The sequence below is a fragment of the Oncorhynchus masou genome, chromosome 13 (assembly GCF_036934945.1).
Source record: "Oncorhynchus masou masou isolate Uvic2021 chromosome 13, UVic_Omas_1.1, whole genome shotgun sequence".
Lineage (NCBI taxonomy): Eukaryota > Metazoa > Chordata > Actinopteri > Salmoniformes > Salmonidae > Oncorhynchus > Oncorhynchus masou.
In genome coordinates, this window is record NC_088224.1 from 77,142,905 (window position 1) to 77,161,483 (window position 18,579).

General features: G+C 44.0%; 1 protein-coding gene across 1 annotated transcript in view; it reads right to left on the reverse strand.

The window, feature by feature from the left end:
* The window catches only part of LOC135553090 (eukaryotic translation initiation factor 4 gamma 1-like), a 72,810-nt gene extending 54,584 nt beyond the window's left edge, over positions 1 to 18,226 (reverse strand). The window contains 9 exon segments of the mRNA XM_064985187.1: positions 3,276 to 3,375; positions 4,053 to 4,220; positions 4,580 to 4,600; positions 8,759 to 8,791; positions 11,207 to 11,268; positions 11,271 to 11,289; positions 11,410 to 11,527; positions 11,633 to 11,714; positions 18,123 to 18,226. Of these exon segments, the coding sequence (XP_064841259.1) occupies positions 3,276 to 3,375; positions 4,053 to 4,220; positions 4,580 to 4,600; positions 8,759 to 8,791; positions 11,207 to 11,268; positions 11,271 to 11,289; positions 11,410 to 11,484 (478 nt within the window). The 5' untranslated portion in view covers positions 11,485 to 11,527; positions 11,633 to 11,714; positions 18,123 to 18,226.
* Positions 18,227 to 18,579: the final 353 nt, after the last annotated feature.

The window sequence follows — 18,579 nt, forward strand, 5'->3', positions numbered from 1 at the left end:
GCGTAAACATCACGGACAAACTGAATTGGTCCACCCACACAGACAGCGTGGTGAAGAAGGCGCAGCAGCACCTCTAACCTCAGGAGGCTGAAGAAATTCAGCTTGTCACCAAAAGCACTCACAAACTTCTACAGATGCACAATCGAGAGCATCCTGTCGGGCTGTATCACCGCGTGGTACGGCAACAACCGTAAGGCTCTCCAGAGGGTAGTGAGGTCTGCACAATGAATCACCGGGGGCAAACTACCTGCCCTCCAGGACACCTACACCACTCGATGTCACAGGAAGGCCATAAAGATCATCAATGACAACAACCACCGAGCCACTGCCTGTTCATCCCGCTATCATCCAGAAGGCGAGGTCAGTACAGGTGCATCAAAGCGGGGACCGAGAGACTGAAAAACAGCTTCTATCTCAAGGCCATCAGACTATTAAACAGCCACCACTTACATTGAATGGCTGCTGCCAACATACACCAACTTTAATAATGAAAACATTGATGCAATAAATGTATTACTACACATTTTAAACAATGCCACTTTATATAATGTTTACATACCCTACACTACTCACCTCATATGTATATACTGTACTCTATACCATCTACATGCATCTTGCCTATGCCATTCGGCCATTGCTCATTCATATATTTTGTGTACAAATTCTTATTCATTCTTTTACACTTGTGTGTATAAGGTAGTTGTTGTGAAATTGTTAGATATCACTGCATGGTCGGAACTCGAAGCACAAGCATTTCGATACACTCGCATTAACATCTGCTAACCATGTGTATGTGACAAATAAAATTTGATTTGCTGAACGGTCTTTCAGGTTGTCGATATAGGACTCGTTTTACTGTGGATATAGATACCTTTGTACCTGTTTCCTCCAGCATCTTCACAAGGTCCTCTGCTCTTGTTCTGGGATTGATTTGCACTTTTCGCACCAAAGTACGTTCATCTCTAAGAGACAGAAAGCGCCTCCTTCCTGAGCGGTACGATGGCTGCGTGGTCCCATGGTGTTTATAGTTGCGTATTATAGTTTGTACAGATGAATGTGGTACCTTCAGTCGTTTCGAAATTGCTCCCAAGGATGAACCAGACTTGTGGAGGTATACCATTTTTTTTCTGAGGTCTTGGCTGTTTTCTTTTGATTTTCCCATGATGTCAAGCAAAGAGGCACTGAGTTTGAAGGTAGGCCTTGAAATACATCCACAGGTACACCTCCAATTGACTCAAATGATGTCAATTAGCCTATCAGAAGCTTCTAAAGCCATTTTTGGAATTTTCTAAGCTGTATAAAGGCACAGTCAACTTAGTCTATGTAAACTTCTGACCCACTGGAATTGTGATAGTTAATTATAAGTGAAATAATCTTTCTGTAAACAATTGTTGTAAAAATGACTTGTGTCATGTACAAAGTAGATGTCCTAACCGACTTGCCAAAACTAGTTTGTTAACAATACATTTGTGGAGTGGTTGAAAAACGCGTTTTAATGACTCCAACCTAAGTGTATGTAAACTTCCGACTTCAACGGTACAAATGACCTCGACTAACCTGCACCCCTGCACATTGACTTGGTACCGGTACCCCTGTATATAGCCTCGTTATTGTTATTTTATTGTGTTACAATTAAAAAGTATTTTTTTGTTAATTTAGTAAATATGTTCCTAACAATTTCTTGAACTGCACTGTTGGTTAAGGGCTTGTAAGTAAGCATTTCACGGTAAGGTGAATTCTGTTGTACTCTGCGCATGTGACATAAAATTTGTTTTGATAAACTGGGCATCTCAAATCTAGTGTGATGGCTTGAGGGGATGAAATGAAGAGGTATTTCTGGAATGATCACTACCACAGTACATAGGCCTCTTTCAATGTCAATCCGTCACCAGCTGACATGTACTCAATCTGCTTCCATCTTCCCCTCTAGTTCCCACTCCCTCAGGTGTGAAAATCTCAAAAGGATTATGTAGGTGAAAACAGTCAAGTGGAAGTTCCACTTTGCCTACTGAAGAGCTAGGCCGGAGGAGCCATCACCATACTGCTTACACATATCCAGTCCTTTCAGGTAGTTTAAAACAGCCAATGGGAGAATAAGCATAATGGAAGAATAAGCATAATGGAAGCAAGACAAATCTGTGAGGGACTGGGGGGTGATATTTGAGTTTCACACACCTCCAGAGGAGCAGCTTCAAGACTAGTATTTGATGCCAAAACTGGAAGAAGCACCAGTGAGCTGAGCCTGAGGTCACACTGACTTCCCTTCCTACTGGAGCAGACTCAAATACATTCCTGCCCCGGTCTCAAAACACACACGCACACAGGCAGAGGCTCTGTGCACGTTTGTCTGTCTTTCCATGGTTGCAGAGGCCCAAACAAAAAGGGAGTCCATGTCAGTGGGAGACTGGTGCATGTGTGTGACAGTGCATGTGTTAGCCAGGTGCGAGTACAGTATGAGAGAACATGAGTCAGTACCTTTGTAAGCATTGAGCGAGCACATGACTAACATAAGCACACAAGCTAAGTCTATTAGACTGGCAGCACGAGGGAAAATTTCAGAAAATGTGCTCACTCCTCTAAATGTTTTAGCTCAGAAGGAAGAAAGATTTCTAGTCTGCAGTTGAAAAACAGCTCTACATTGACATCTGACCAGATCTATACAAAGTACACACACACAGAAATATTGATATGCAGAAATATATCTACACACACACAAGCAACTACACATCAACTCCCCCCTCTCTCTTGTATACCATGTTGGAGTAATGCATGACAAGACTTAACATTTCTAAAGTAGACTCCATATACGGACTGCTCTGCCCATGGCTGGTCACTGTTCAACTGTGCAGACAGACCAAGCCACTACATAGCACACAGACTTGTGAGCAGGGTCACCAAGCTTGTTTTCAGGACAACCAGTGAGATTTCTATAGCCCCTGTACTGGCAAACACATACCACTAGAGGGCACTCATACTCTGCATCACCAGCCCAGAGGCCTTCGTAACCCGACAAAATGAACAGGGAAGTTAAGAAATTTGGAACAACACCGTTGGGAATTACTTATTGGTGCCGAAATAAGTAACAGGTTTGGAATTTGACCTGTGTGTCAGGGTTGAATTCAATTTCACTTGAAGTTGGAAATACATTTAAATTAAACTCAGGAATTGACATCCCTGTTTTCAGTGTGTCCAGGAGAGAGCAGTGTTAAGAATGAGGCCTGCGGTTTTGGGTAAAGGTGGGTATCAGCAGGCGAGGCCCAAACAGAGCCTCTTACCATATGTACCATATTCAGCTGGGCTGGTGCCTGGGTAGAAGCCTGGAGTGCCCGGTGGGACCGGGTACTGCTGAGGGGTGGCCACGTACGTTGACCGGTACTGAGGGAGAGAGACATGACAGAATGGTTTAGATATTATCTAAAAAGGTACATTGTATAATGTTCCCCAAGCCCAGAGTATTACAGGCAAGCTAAAATTCAACTACAAAACAATGAGTAGGATGGAAAAGGTGCTAAGACAGCCTGCCAACTAGTATTTGATCTAACTCGTTCAACACACACACCTATACCTTTCTTTGTCCCACACACAAGGCAGGAAAACCTCTCTTAAGGTTTAACTTACACCCCTCTACCTCCCTCTAACACACAGTAACAGCCATCCGTCTCTCTCTGTGGTGCTTTTAAGCACTGCACAATCAGGAAGGGACTGGAGGGTCAGCTGATCGCCTGTGGAAGGGGAGAGGGGCATTTTTCCCAGCACTGGCTCCATAGAGCGGAGGCCAGACTCAGCAGAATCTGTCCCTGAGCCAGGGGGTCACCAGACCACTCCATGTGGGGCCTCCCTCACAGACGGGGAGGGGGACTGCCTTGCTAGTTGCTACCAGACCTGCTTTCAAAAAGCATTTCCTTTCTTTCCAAATACCATAGCTGCGTTTGATTGAGCTTGCCTGGTGCAAAGGAACAGTCCCAAAGGGTATAGTGAATGTCTGAGTAAAGAGAATGACAGTGGCCTAGTATAGATGGAGCACCCTGGTGGAAGGGGCGGGGTGAAGTTACCTGTCCGGGTATGAAGTAGGCGGGGCCCTGTTGGTTGGGGAAGGGGATCTGCTGTGAGGGGATCATCATCATCTGTTGGCCCGGCTGGTAGACGTGTGTGGGCGCCACAGGCCTTGGCGTGCTGCTGGGGGGCACCCGGGGGGCATTGCTGGGCCGGCTGTAGTACGGCTGGAGAGAGGAAGGAGAAGGAGGAGAGAGGAGCAAGTTATGGAAAACTCTTTAGTAAAGAACATTCAACAATGAAAACTTTAAGAGGACTATTATATTTCCCATTGCCATTCCTTATGGCAGTTAATACTACAACAATTTTAACAGTCCGTTCTGACACTTTAACAGCATATTCATAAAGGCAGAATCCAAACTGCTAAAATCAGAATAAGACTAGAATGTTCTGTGTTGCTTCATTTACATTCTGATGCTTCTCTTTAGGCAAAACTAAAGCCAAAAAATGGCAGGACCACAGGCACGAACACTGCCAACTACAGACAGACTGACTCCTCTGGAAAAATAAAGAGGAGAAGTGTTACCTGCAGTGACCTGAATCCTCCCTTCAGCAGCACATCCCACAGACACCACGTGAATGCACACAGACGCAAGAGAGAGGGGGGGAGAGAGAGTGGGGGAGAGGGAATGAGAGTGGGGAGAGAGAAAGAGAGGTGGGGAGAGAGAACGAGAGTGGGGGAGAGAAAGGGAAGAGAAAGAGAGTGGGGAGAATGGGGAGAGAGAAAGAGAGTGGGGAGAGAGAGTGGGGAGAGAGAGAAAGAGAGTGGGGGAGAGAAAGAAGTGAAAGAGAGTGGGGGAGAGAGAAGAGAAAGAGAGTGGGGGAGAGAGAGTGGGGAGAAGGTGGGGGAGAGAGAAAGAGAAAGAGTGGGGAGAGAGAAAGAGAGTGGGGAGAGAGAAAGAGTGGGGAGAGAGAAAGAGTGGGGAGGGAGAGGGGGAGAGAAAGAGAGGGAGAGGAGGAGAATGAGAGAGGGGGAGAGAATGAGAGGTGGAGGGAGAGAGGTGGGGAGAGAGAAGAGTGGGGAGAGAGTGGGGAGAGAGAAGAGAGTGGGGAGAGAGAAAGAGTGGGGAGAGAGAAAGAGTGAGAATGGAGAATGAGAGAATGAGGTGGGAATGAGAGTGGGAATGAGAGTGGGGGAGAGGGAATGAGAGAGGGGGAGAGGGAATGGGGGAGGGGGAGAGAAAGAGGGAATGAGAAAGAGAGTGGGGAGAGGGGAGAAAGAAAGAGAGTGGGGAGAGAGAAAGAGAGGTGGGGAGAGAGAAAGAGAGGTGGGGAGAGAGAAAGAGAGTGGGGAGAGAGAAAGAGAGTGGGGAGAGAGAAAGAGAGTGGGGAGAGAGAAAGAGTGGGGAGAGAGAAAGAGTGGGGGAGAGAGAAAGAGTGGGGAGAGAGGTGGGGAGAGAATGAGAGTGGGAATGAGAGTGGGAATGAGAGTGGGGGAGAGGGAATGAGAGAGGGGAGAGGGAATGAGAGAGGGGGAGAGGGAATGAGAGAGGGGGAGAGGGAAAGAGGGGGAGAGAGAATGAGAGGGGGGGGAGAGGGAAAGAGGGGGAGAGAGAATGAGAGAGGGGGAGAGGGAATGAGAGAGGGGGAGAGGGAATGAGAGAGGGGGAGAGGGAATGAGAGAGGGGGAGAGGGAATGAGAGAGGGGGAGAGGGAATGAGAGAGGGGGAGAGGGAATGAGAGAGGGGGAGAGGGAGAGAATGAGAGAGGGGGAGAGGGGGAGAAAGGGGGAGAGGGAAAGAGGGGAAGAGAGAATGAGAGAGGGGGAGAGGGAATGAGAAAGGGGAGAGGGAATGAGAAAGGGGGAGAGGGAATGAGAAAGGGGGAGAGGGAATGAGAAAGGGGGAGAGGGAATGAGGGGGGAGAGAGAATGAGAAAGGAGGAGAGAATGAGAGAGCAGCTGTCAGTTGATAGAAAGCAGAGAACCTATCCCCACAGTAGTGAATTAACAAGCAGAATGCATCCCTAGTCCTTTAAAAATGCAGGTGTGTGAGCAACTGTGTCCATGCGCAAAGCTAACATAGAACACTGAGTCGGTGTGTGTGTGTGTGTTTGTGTCAGGGTTTCCATTAGGAAAATGTGGCGCCGGACATTTGGCTTTTTTTTTACATTTTATTTACCAGACCATTATGCATTGGGTGCATAACCTGATTAGGGCATCCACCCACTATGCTCAGAATGACAAAAATCACATTTAGTATATGGTAATTCATATGAACAGAACATGCAAGTGGAGAATGCAACAATGTACGGTCCTTCATATTGAATTCTGATGTGCACTTTAAACATGTTAGAATAACTGTCTTTTCCTATTTAACTTTTCCTCAGCCAGCAAGAAGAGTAACAAACAGCAAAATCACTAGTCTGTCAATCAAGAGTAGAAAGGTTTGCTACTTATTTTATTGGTCAGCTTGTTGAGAAAGAGCCTATTCCAAAACAGACTCATACAACCAGTAGGCTATATAAAAAGGCTACATGAAAAAAATAAAAACAGAAAGCAATGAGTCTGAGGCAACAGATCAGAACTTCTAGTTTAAAATGTTGATAAAATATTATTTCTTCACATTATAAGCGCAGCAATGCACACAATGCAGTCGGGAATGAACCAGAAACGATAGATGTCAAAAGGGCACAACACATGCAAGCACTTTCATGTGACAAAAATGAACATGTCAAAAAGAGAGGAGATCTAATAGGCTACTTTGAAGCAAGGTAAGAAATGCCTCAATGTACTGAACTAAAATATAAACGCAATATGTAAAGTGTGGTCCCATGTTTCATGAGCTGAAATAAAGAGATCCCACAAATGTTGAGAAGAAATGTGTTTAGATCCCTGTTCGTGAGCATTTTTCCTTTACAAAACAATCCATCCACCTGACAGGTGAGGAATATCAAGAAGCTGATTAAACAGCATGATCATTACACAGGTACATCTTGTGCTGGGGACAATAAAAGGCCACTAACATGGGCAGTTGTCACACAACAATACCACAGATGTCTCAAGTTGAGGGAGCCTGCAATTGGCATGCTGACTGCAGCAATGTCCACCAAAGCTGTTGCCAGAGGATTGAATGTTCATTTCTCTACCATAAGCCGCAACCAACTTCGTTTTAGAGAAATGATGTCCAACCGGCCTCACAACCGCAGACCACGTGTAACCACGCCAGCCCAGCATCTCCGCATCTGGCTTCATCTGCGGGATCGTCTGAGACAAGCCACCCGGACAGCTGATGAAACTGTGGCTTTGAGCAAACCAAAGAATTTCTGCACAAACTGTCAGAAACCATCTCAGGGAAGCTCATCTGTGTGCTTGTTGTCCTCACCAGGGTCTTGACTTGACTGCAGTTCGGCGTCGTAACCGACTTCAGTGGGCAAATGCTCACCTTCAATGGCCACTTGTACGCTAGAGAAGTGTGCTTATCACAGATGAATCCCGGTTTCAAATGTACCGGGCAGATGGCAGGCAGCGTGTATGGTGGGCAAGCGGATGATGTCAATGTTGTGAACATGGTGGCGGTAGGGTTAAGGTATGGGCAGGCATAAGTTACGGACAACTTACACGATTGCATTTTATTGATGACAATTTTAAATGCACAAAGATACCGTGTCGAGATCCATACCAGATAGAGACTGGCTTTCTGATCCCCATCCATACTTTTATTTATTGTTTAAATGTTAAGGGATCTGTGACCAAACTTATAGATTAGGGCCGAACTGATTTCCTTATATGAACTCTAACTCAATTAAATCTTTGAAATTGTTTCATGTTATATTTTTGTTCAGTGTATGTATTAAAACGTTTAGGTTTCAAACAATTAAGTATATGTCTTCAAAAAGCAAGTTGCCTCCAGCTCATTGCAAAGTGGTGTGTGACGCGCTGATGAAGTCTGCCTTATGTTGCAGTTTGATGCCGCCTTCAAAACAACTTGGAGCGCAGAAATCTCTGACTTCAGTGTGTTCAAGACAACTGGGGGGGGGGGGAAATTGCTCAGACTGGGAAAATCGTTTTGAACAGTCATCCAACTCAGGCCTCTTTCTAGAGCTCCGACTTTCCGACCTGAAAATCGCTGACATCATGATTTGGCCTTGTATTTTTCCAGAATTCCTAGTTGTCTTGAAAGCACCACAAGATGCTGCAGCAGCAGCTCTTGTGCTGTTCGACAGATGATTTTCTACTCAAAGGCTCTGTATCTGTATGCGTGTAATAAATAAGATACATAATGAATATAATGTACATACAGGCCAATTTAATTCCACTAAATTTTGCAAATTAGCCTACAAACCGATAAGCATGACCAGTCAAACGTATTTCCATCAATGAATAGCCTAAAAAGCATTATTTCACACATTTTTTTTCTCCCCCTGGACAATTGTCTGGAGCCAATTTAATTTATCCGCTTATTTATTTTTTTATTTTTTACAATTAATATGTAAATCGGACAAAAGCCAATAATTACCCGCTAAGGGAAATCCTGGTGTGTGAACATGACAAGTTCCCAATGAATAAGGGATCCCAGAATACTTTTGGAATATGATTCTACAGCAGATTCAATCTCTTAGCCTACCAAAATAAACATGTGTAGGTTTTACAACATTCAGTGCTCAAAAACAGTTTAGAAAGACAGGAAATGCAAGTATAGAGAGAACTCTACACTGCCCCTATTTCAACCCAGCCCACCCAAGTCCCTGGTTAGGCTGTTAGTACCTGTTGGTGTAAAGCACGGGGCCCGGGGGAAAACTAGAAAAGGAGAGCAAGACAGGTCACAGGTCAGAGGTTAACCCTACATAGGACACCAGCTGGAGAGCAGCAGATTACAATCCTCCTCCATAGACACACACAAACACACAGAGTGAGAGATAGGCAGGCATGGAGCAGGGCTCAACAAGAGGATTCAGAACACTATACAGGTCTCATCTGAGAGAATGATTTTGCCTTCTAGCAGTAACAATGACAGGTTGGAGTGTGGAACGTACACTCACTGAACACTAAACAGTAAGAGATGGTATCAAGAAGAAAGAATACACGTAGCACGATTATGACTGTCATGACATTTCGTCATCCTGTGATCGTTAACCGTTAATTAACAAACACATTTAGCATCTCCTGGCTTCCAAAGCCACTGACGCAGACCTTTGGAATATTTACATTTTTAAAAAGTCTAATAAATCCATGTAATATAGCCCTCACCTTCAAAATAAATCCAATATTTATTTAAGACAGGTCTAAAGAAACATGCAGAAAATGTGTCCATTTCAGAAGAATAGCATATTCTGATTTGTCCTAATATCAGGTCCTGATCTGGATATGTCATATGGCTGTGGGCTACACTACTTCATTTAGCAGACAAGATTTGCTTAGAATTCCGTGGCATTATCATATAGTATGAAGAACACAATTGAACAAAGCTGAATAAAATAAAGGCTATTTTCTCCAAAAGATTTGAGGGAGTGCGCACATGCGGCTATTCTGTGTTGAGTGTTTAACAAAGAAATAGGTCCTCCTATATGCTTCGTTTAGAATTATTTATGTACCTTTAGTTCTACAAACGTTGGGCTATATGTTTAGATTATTAATACATTGGCTGCATGATGCAACTAATGATGATTTGAAAAAAGGTTAACGTGAAAAGGCATGAGCTCTGCTTTGGTTTTTTTGTGCAGGCTGTACACACCTCATCAGTCTCTCATTCACAATTTGACAAGCAATTGATAATGTCTCGAATTTCTTGGCGGCATGGCCTTTGTGTGGATGTAATGCTCTCTACAAAAATCTATGCCTTTTGCGGCCAGTGGCCATTGTGCCCTTGGGCGAAATATAATAAATGATAATTCCCTTCTCCCTGAGTGCTGCATGCTACAAAGCACCTCTCACTCACATGGCTCTCCAGCACGTGATCGGGTCTTTCTCACAGGTTACAAGTGAAGACAGACACATCAGGGACACAACTGCACGCATCCTTCTGCAATTCCGAGGCGCATATTAAAGATATTGGAAGAACTGTCCACATTTACTTCTTGTCAGCCAACAAGATGAGTAGGCCTAACAAACAGCAAAAGCACGAGCCTATGTCAATCTAATATCCCCCATAGTACAAAAGTTGACCTATTCTATGCGAAAAAATAAATAAGTCTGGGACAGTTGTGGTATGCGATAGATCCCAAATTAATACAACCCCTAGCGTCAATAAATATTTTTTTTACGGAATGAGGCTGACAACTTTTCAGAACATAGCTTAAAATGTTGATAAACTATTAGGCTATTTCTTCACATTATAAGCGCAGCAATGTTCCATTGGAGGGAAACACCATTATCAAAAGTGACCGCAAATGTGATGACGTATGTAATGCTTTTATTATATAAAGGTGTATGTTTATGGTAAAAATTCACTAAATTTTAAAATCAACCGCTGCTTATTTATGCCAGTTAGGCTCTACACGACTTGTGAAGAGGGATTAATGTGCTTAATTTTAAGAAGTTATTTGACCACTTTAGTTGTGATACAAACCTTATTAAAAGATATAAGCCTATGGGCTAGGCTACATGAGGTGCGCGCGCAACTCTGGTTCGAAAAAGTCCAAATTATATATAAGAAGTTTGTTTTGATTTATAAAGTACCATTATCATGCACCCATCTCGAAATGGGGGGAATACATGTAATCGATGCACTTAAATAGCAAATGGAGGAGGCTTTTCCCGTGGTACATTTTCAAGCCAGCCAGGTAGGCTATACTTTCTTTTTTACTTTTTAAAGAAAAGCCATGTGCTTAATATTAGGAAAGTTGAGAAATACATTTGAGAGGCCTAGCCTAATGAAAGCTGATGGGATCCTCCTATTTTTAATAGAGGCCAACACTCTGTTTTCTCATGCAATTGCACAGCCTATAGAAATGTTGCGCAACATGAAGTGTTACAGCACTGAGTTCCATGCAGTCAGTAAGTTTGGTAGGCTACTAATGACCATCTGGAGCATCAGAGCTTGGAGAAACCTAATTACTAAACAGTCACTTGGAATTTGACTGCCTTCATGACTGGTGAACGCCGTTGTGGAGGTAATACGGTCACAACAGCCCTAAGCAGGATCTACATTCCTACCAATAGATGAAGATACTGCACTAGGGACTAAATGAAGCTGTGGGGTGACGGAGGGCGAACCTGTCGGTGCTGTGGTGCTGGGTTCATTTGTGGAGGTGGGGTGGCAAAGACAACAGAAGGGGTTGTCCAGGAGGGAAGGTGGCCTGTGAAAGGGAAAGGAAAAGAGGGGAGAGACAGTGATCAACAATATGGTTACTGATTGGACAAACAACCATGAGACACGATTGAAGCCCCAATTAAAACAAACAGTAGATTCCCATTACCTGTTGGATTCCGGGGGAGGGGGCAGGGTGGGTGGCAGAGGGGGGTCCCGTTATAGGCTGTGGTGCTTTATTCATTTCATGTGGTTCTGCATGGGCGCACTCGGACCTGTACAGAAATCTGAGAGGAGGAGGAGGGTGGAGGAGGTGAAGAGAGAATCAAGGATAGACTATGAGAGAGAGAGAGAGAGAGAATGGTGTTTAGGCGTTGTTGACCAGCACTCACACTTTGAACCGTGTTTAGTCCCAGGAATGGGAGCAAGGCTCGGTGGTGTGCCAATGTGGTGGTCGTCTGTCCTCTGATTGCCCTGTCAGAGAGAGAGAGTTCAGATTGGATTCATAACTGAGATGACAGAGACAATGTTTTGGTACACAGGGAATACAATTCTATTCCCCATGAGAAAGGCATATTGTCAGGGACATCACAATACGATTTCACAATCCTATTTGTAGGTTAGTGCGATTCAATACTGCGATTTGATGTTCCAAACATACCTATTGCTCACTATGTCTGCTGCAGAGCATGAGAAAATGAGTTTTGATCAGTCATGAAAATAAGTGTTGAAAACATGTTGACTCACTATTTAAAAAAAGACAGAACAAGCTATATGATTAAAAATACCGGCGTTGGCACAGGTACAGCCAACGAGAGTTAGACAGGTTTTATTCTGGTTCAGAAATGGTGCTTAGGTGGTGGGTGTGGCCATTGGCGTGGTCGCTAACCGAACATTTGAGGGCCTTCTGCTGTCCGCAGTGACAAAATGCAGCCGTTTAAAACCTAATTTCCTACAATTCCATAAGTCAGAGAAAAACGTGCAGTTTTAAAGCCAATTTCCTGAAATTCTACACATTTTGCCATGACTTACCCTAGCCGAGTGACACAAACACAACAAAATTAATGGAGGCACCAGGGCACGACAAAAATACTAATGAATGTGGTTCATTTATGATTACTATTTTTAAGAACCAACAAAGCCAGCAAAAAAAGAAACAACCTCTTGCAGTCAACTACGTTAACTTTCAGCAAACTTCACATGGTGTAAATATTTGTATGAACATAACAAGATTCAACAACTGAGACATGAGCTGAACAAGTTCCACAGACATGTGATTAACAGAAATTGAATAATGTGTCCCTGAGCAAAGGGCGAGTCAAAATCAAAAGTAACTGTCAGTATCTGGTGTGGCCACCAGCTGCATTAAGTTCTGCAGTGCATCTCCTACTCATGTACTGCACCAGATTTGCCAGTTCTTGCTGTGAGATGTTACCCCACTCTTCCATCCAAGGCACCTGCAAGCTCCCAGATATATCTTGGGGGGGGATGAACCTAGCCCTTACCCTCCAATCCAACAGGTCCCAGATGTGCTCAATGGGATTGAGATCCGGGCTCTTCACTGGCCATGGCAGAACACTGACATTCCTGTCTTGCAGGAAATCACGCACAGAAGAGCAGTACGGCTGGTGGCATTGTCATGCTGGAGGGTCATGTCAGGATGTGCCTGCAGGTACCACGAGGGAGGAGGATGTCTTCCCTGTAACGCACAGCGTTGAGATTGCCTGCAATGACAACAAGCTCAGTCCAATGATGCTGTGACACATCGCCCCAGACCATGACGGACTCTCCACCTCCAAATAGATCCCGCTCCAGAGTACAGGCCTCGTTGTAACGTTCATTCCTTTCGACGATAAATGGAAATCCGACCACACCCCAGGTGAGAAAAAAGAGCACTTTTTTCCAGTCCTGTCTGGTCCAGTGACGGTGGGTTTGTGCCCATAGGCGACGCTGTTGCCGGTGATGTCTGGTGAGGACCTGCCTTACAACAGGCCAACAAGCCCTCAGTCCAGCCTCTCTCAGCCTATTGTGGACAGTCTGAGCACTGGTGGAGGGATTGTGCGTTCCTGGTGTAACTCAGGCAGTTGTTGTCCCCCAAGTGTGATTTTCAGATGTACCGATCCTGTGCAGGTGTTGTTACACGTGGTCTGCCACAGCTGTCCGTGGTGACTCCCTGTAGCGCTGGTTAGGCGTCTCACAATACAGTCTCGCAATTTATTGCCCTGACCACATCTGCAGTCCTCATGTCTCATTGCAGCATGCCTAAGGCACGTTCACACAGATGAGCAGGGACCTGGGCATCTTTCTTTTGGTGTTTTCAGAGTCAGTTGAAAGGCCTCTTTATTGTCCTCCGTTTTCATAACTGACATTAATTGCCTACCGTCTGTAAGCTGTTAGTGTCTTAACGACCATTCCACAGGTGCATATTCATTAATTGTTTATAATTCATTGAACAAGCATGGGAAACAGTGTTTAGACCCTTTACAATGAAAATCTTAAGTTTTGGATTTTTACGAATTATCTTTGAAAGACATGGTCCTGAAAAATTGACGTTTTTTGTTGTTGCTGAGTTTATATAGGTCCATTATCTTTTCTACATACTTTAAATCTTGTTTTAGTAATTTAAGTTCACACTGAAAACATTTTTCCATCCCGAAAAATGATATGTATATATGTATGTGAACACACAGTGCCTTCAGAAAGTAATTTTCCACATTGCTAGACTACAGCCTTATTCTAAAATGTTTTAAATTGTTATTTTTCCTCATCACTCTACACACAATACGCCATAAGGACAGAATAAAAACAGTTTCGTTTTTCATTTTCAACAGGACAATGACCCAAAAACAGCTCCAGGCTGCTTCAGGGCTATTTGACCAAGAAGAGTGATGGAGTGCTGCATCAGATGACCTGGCCTCCACAATCACCAGACCTTAAGCCAATTGAGATGGTTTGGGATGAGTTGGACTGCAGAGTGAAGGAAAAGCAGCCAACAAATGCTTAGCATATGTGGGATGTCCTTCAAGACTGTCGGAAAAGAACGCCAAGGGTGTGCAATCCAGGGATGGCTAATTAAAATATATTTTGAATGTGTCATGTGTTATTTCATTGTTTTGATGTATTCACTATTATTCTAAAATGTAGAAAATAGTAAAAATAAAGAAAACCCTTGAATGAGCAGGTGTGTCCAAACTTGACTGGTACTGAACACAGTGCCTTCGGGAAAGTATTCAGACTCCTTGACTATCACGTTGTTATGCTACAGCTATAGTCTAAAGTTGATTAAATAGTTTTCTTGATGTTGCCACCACCATGCTTCACCGTAGGGACGGTGCCAGGTTTCCTTCTGATGTGACGCTTGGCATTCTGACCAAAGAGTTCAATCTTGGTTTCATCAGACCAGAGAATCTTGTTTCCTATGGTCAGAGTCCATTAGGTGCTTTTTGGCAAACTCCAAGCGTGCTGTCATGTGCCTTTTACTGAGAACTGACTTCCGTCTGGCCACTGTACCATAAAGGCCTGATTGGTGGAGTGCTGCAGAGATGGGAGAACCTTCCAGAAGTACAACCATCTCCAAAGAGGAACCCTGTCTGAGGGACCATTGGGTTCTTGGTCACGTCCCTGAACAACGCCCTTCTCCCCAGATTACTCAGTTTGGCCAGCTATAGGAAGAGTCTTGGTGGTTCCAAACTTCTTCCATTTAAGAATGATGGCCACTGTGTTCTTCAGAACCTTCAATGCTGCAGAAATGTTTTGGTACCCTTCCCCAGATCTGTGCCTCGACTCTCAATCCTGTCTCGGAGCTCTACGAACTCCATCGACCTCATGGCTTGGTTTTTGCTCTGACATGCACTGTCAACTGTGGGACCGTATTTTGACAGGTGTTTGCCTTTCCAAATCATGTGCCATCAACTGAATTCACCACAAGTGGACTCCAATCAAGTTGCAGAAACATCATGGATGATCAATGGAAACAGGAGCTCAATAGCCAGTCTCATAGCAAAGGCTCTGAATACTTCGGTAAATAAGGTATCCGTAAAAAAAAAAAATGTAAATGTGAAAAACATTTTTCGCTTTGCCTTTATGGGTTATTGTGTGTGGGTTGATGAGGATTTTTTATTTGATTTAATACATTTTTAAATAAGAATAAAAAACGTAACAAAATGTGGAAAAGGGGAAGGGGTCTGAATATGTTCCGTATACGCATGGACACGATTATTATTATTTATTTTGTAACTGTTTAGACATAGGAGACCCACCCAGGACTTTTCTGTGCATAAAAACCCCTGGCAGTCTTAGCTATCTAGCATTTAATTGCTTTACAAATCCATACTTGGAGTCAATGTATCGATATAATATCATCCAAAATAATATTGCAATATATAACTTGATTTTTTTTTCACCGCATCACTACTATTGTCCCAATAGAATATGTTGGGTTTCATCTAGCGGCCATTCACTCTTGAATTAACAGTAGACACACACCCTCTCTCCGTCTCAGCCACACACAAAGAGCAGTTGGGAAAAGCCCTGAGTCATTCTGAGTCAGTGTTTTCTAAGGGAAATTACACTTCTGGCAGGTGAAAGAAGCCAAAATAAACACTGACTACAAGACAGAGAAGAAAAGCACACTAAACAAACCCAGCACCTTTCAAATGGACAGGTGGGACAGCAAACTTAAAGAAATGTTGAAATAGACATTTTCCACTAGCACTACTACACCCTCAGACCGGTGGGGGAGTTAGAAAGGAAATGGCAATGAGAGGTTGTGGTTGGTTAAGGTCAGAGGCAGAGAGTGAGTTGGTACTGAGTTGACACTCCGGAGCTAAAAAGGTCTCTCCAGTCTACGCAAAAGAAGCCAACAAGGGTCAGTTTGAGTCAAGTTCCAAAAATTCAGCCGCACAAATGTACGTAGAACTACGCAGTGATGCAAACGGACCTCCATTGCCTTAGTTTGCGTAGAGCCTTTTGGAGGGTCCCCCTGTGCTCACCCTGACGCACTCAAACTGACAGCAAGACAGCTAATGAAAAACTGATTCACCCTGAGGGAAAGAGACCTATGTTTTTGGCCACACCCTATAGCTGAAGCCTAAATCGTTCCCTCTGGAAGGATGAGGGAGCACTTCACATACATGAAGAATTCAGTTGAGTTCCTTGATGAGCAAACAGTCATGGCGATATATCTCAATCACCTCCTATTCCAACAGCATTAACTGTGTGCATACTAAATAAAATCAGTATATATCCTACTCCCGCAGCAATAGTGCTGCAGTGCAGAACTGACCAGGCAGGATAGCCCAAGGGAGAAGGGGTTGAAGGGAGGGGGATGTGTGAAACCCAGCCAAGACCACACCCACCAGTTCCAGTCATCCAGCTGGCCTGACAGGCAGCAGAGGGTGATGAATGTGTATGTGTGGGGCGGGGACGTTCATTTTCAACCACCAATGCAACAGAGACCGATGCATAATCCCAACACGGACCCCATGACCTAGTGTGGGTAGGAGCACAGAGGGCTAATACACAGGCTGTCGCCATAACAAAGCTGAAAGGTGTGTGTGTGTGTGTTTACCTATGTACTAGTGGATTATTTTAGGTGTTAGTCTGTGTGAATGGTAGTATCATGGGAAGTTTAGTGTTTGTTATGCAGTCTCAAACAAAAAAGAGTGCTGAAGGGAATGACTAAACAGTGGCATCTACATGTCATGTTCGTAACGTTTGAATTGATAGCCTCTGATTCTCAGACATTGTTCACATATAACATAGCCTACCCGACAGTCGGCCTTAAAAGCACTGTACTGCCTGGATGGCAATGCACAAACACACTAGATGTGATGACCTCTGAAATGTCTGTTCAACTCGAAAGCTAGGTAACTGAACAGTACCAGCCAGGTCAATGGGCCGATGGCAGTGCCAAAAAGTAATGCATTTCTGTGGTTGAAAGGAAGGAAAAAGACACCTGTCAAGACTGCACGTGTAGCTACTGCCAAATAATGTTTATATGTAACCCATAGCTTAATATAACTAGCCTTACAGGGGACATCAGGGGCCAATTGTTTCTAAAGTGGTGTGGTGTGTCATGCCCTAAAAAGAAATCCCATTCCAATCACTACCCATCTGCCAGATCCCATCCCAGCGAGCATTTCAAATTGAAATGTGATAAAGAACAACTTCACATCTGTTGGACAGAATTGAATGACAGTGTCCTCTGTATATTAGATTTGTACGATCAACAACGTTCTGCACATTGCAGGTGAGTGCCCTCATTCCCAACACCGGGGCTTCCTAACCCTTTTCACCCAGGACCAGACAGGTTCTAGTCAATGACCGTACAATTGGCAAGCTACATCAGTTATTTGTTATTGATTATCACCACAATTCCACCACTACTGTTGTTATTTACAATAGCTGTAATTCAAGATGAGAGCCAATGCTATTCAGAGAAAGGCATTTGGTAGAGGACTAATTAATAATGGGGTAAATCTGGGATCATGGCTCGCCTGCTTCCTCAAGGCTCACGAGCTGGCTCTGAAGCGGCATCCATTTTGAGCCGAGGTTCTCAGCCAAGTTCACGTGTCGGTAATCGCCGTATATCAGTAATCGCTTCTCTAATGCAGATGCTACTACAACAGAAAGACCAGACACCCCTGCGGACAGAATAGTTGTGCAGTCAAACAAAGTATTTGAGCTAATGTCAAATGTATTATTCCCTACGCTACATTAGCATTAGAAGCCATACACCGGTCATTTTTCAGTCCCGCAAAACATATATAGCTACAAATTCACGGGACAACAAACAAGGCAGACCTGACGACTGTCACACAATAAACATTAATATTGCTAGCCACATGCATGCAGTCTACGGATAGTGGATAACTTTCAAACCCTCAGTTCTGACAAGCTCCGGTAACGTGAGACGATAAGGCGTGTAGGATTGCTTTGCTGTGCGGCGCCATGTTGCTCCAACAGCCTCCTCGGTCGTCACTAGTTACCACAGCCACAAAGTCATAACCCCCGCCCATTTCTACAATTTACCCAAACCACACTGCTAATTTTTTAATTGTTTTATTTAACTAGACAAGTCAGTTAAGAACAAATTCCTATTTACATTGACGGCCTACTAAGAAACAGTGTGTTAACTGCCTTGTTCAGGGACAGAACGAAATATGTTTACTCTGTCAGCTCGGGGATTCGAATCAACAACCTTTCGATTACTTGTCCAATGCTCTAACCACTAGACTACCTCCCGCCCCGACGTTATGCATAACCTTAAATTAAGAACAAAATAAAACATTTTAGAATTTTAAGATATAGCCAATTCTGACTTTGAGGCTGTGCTAAC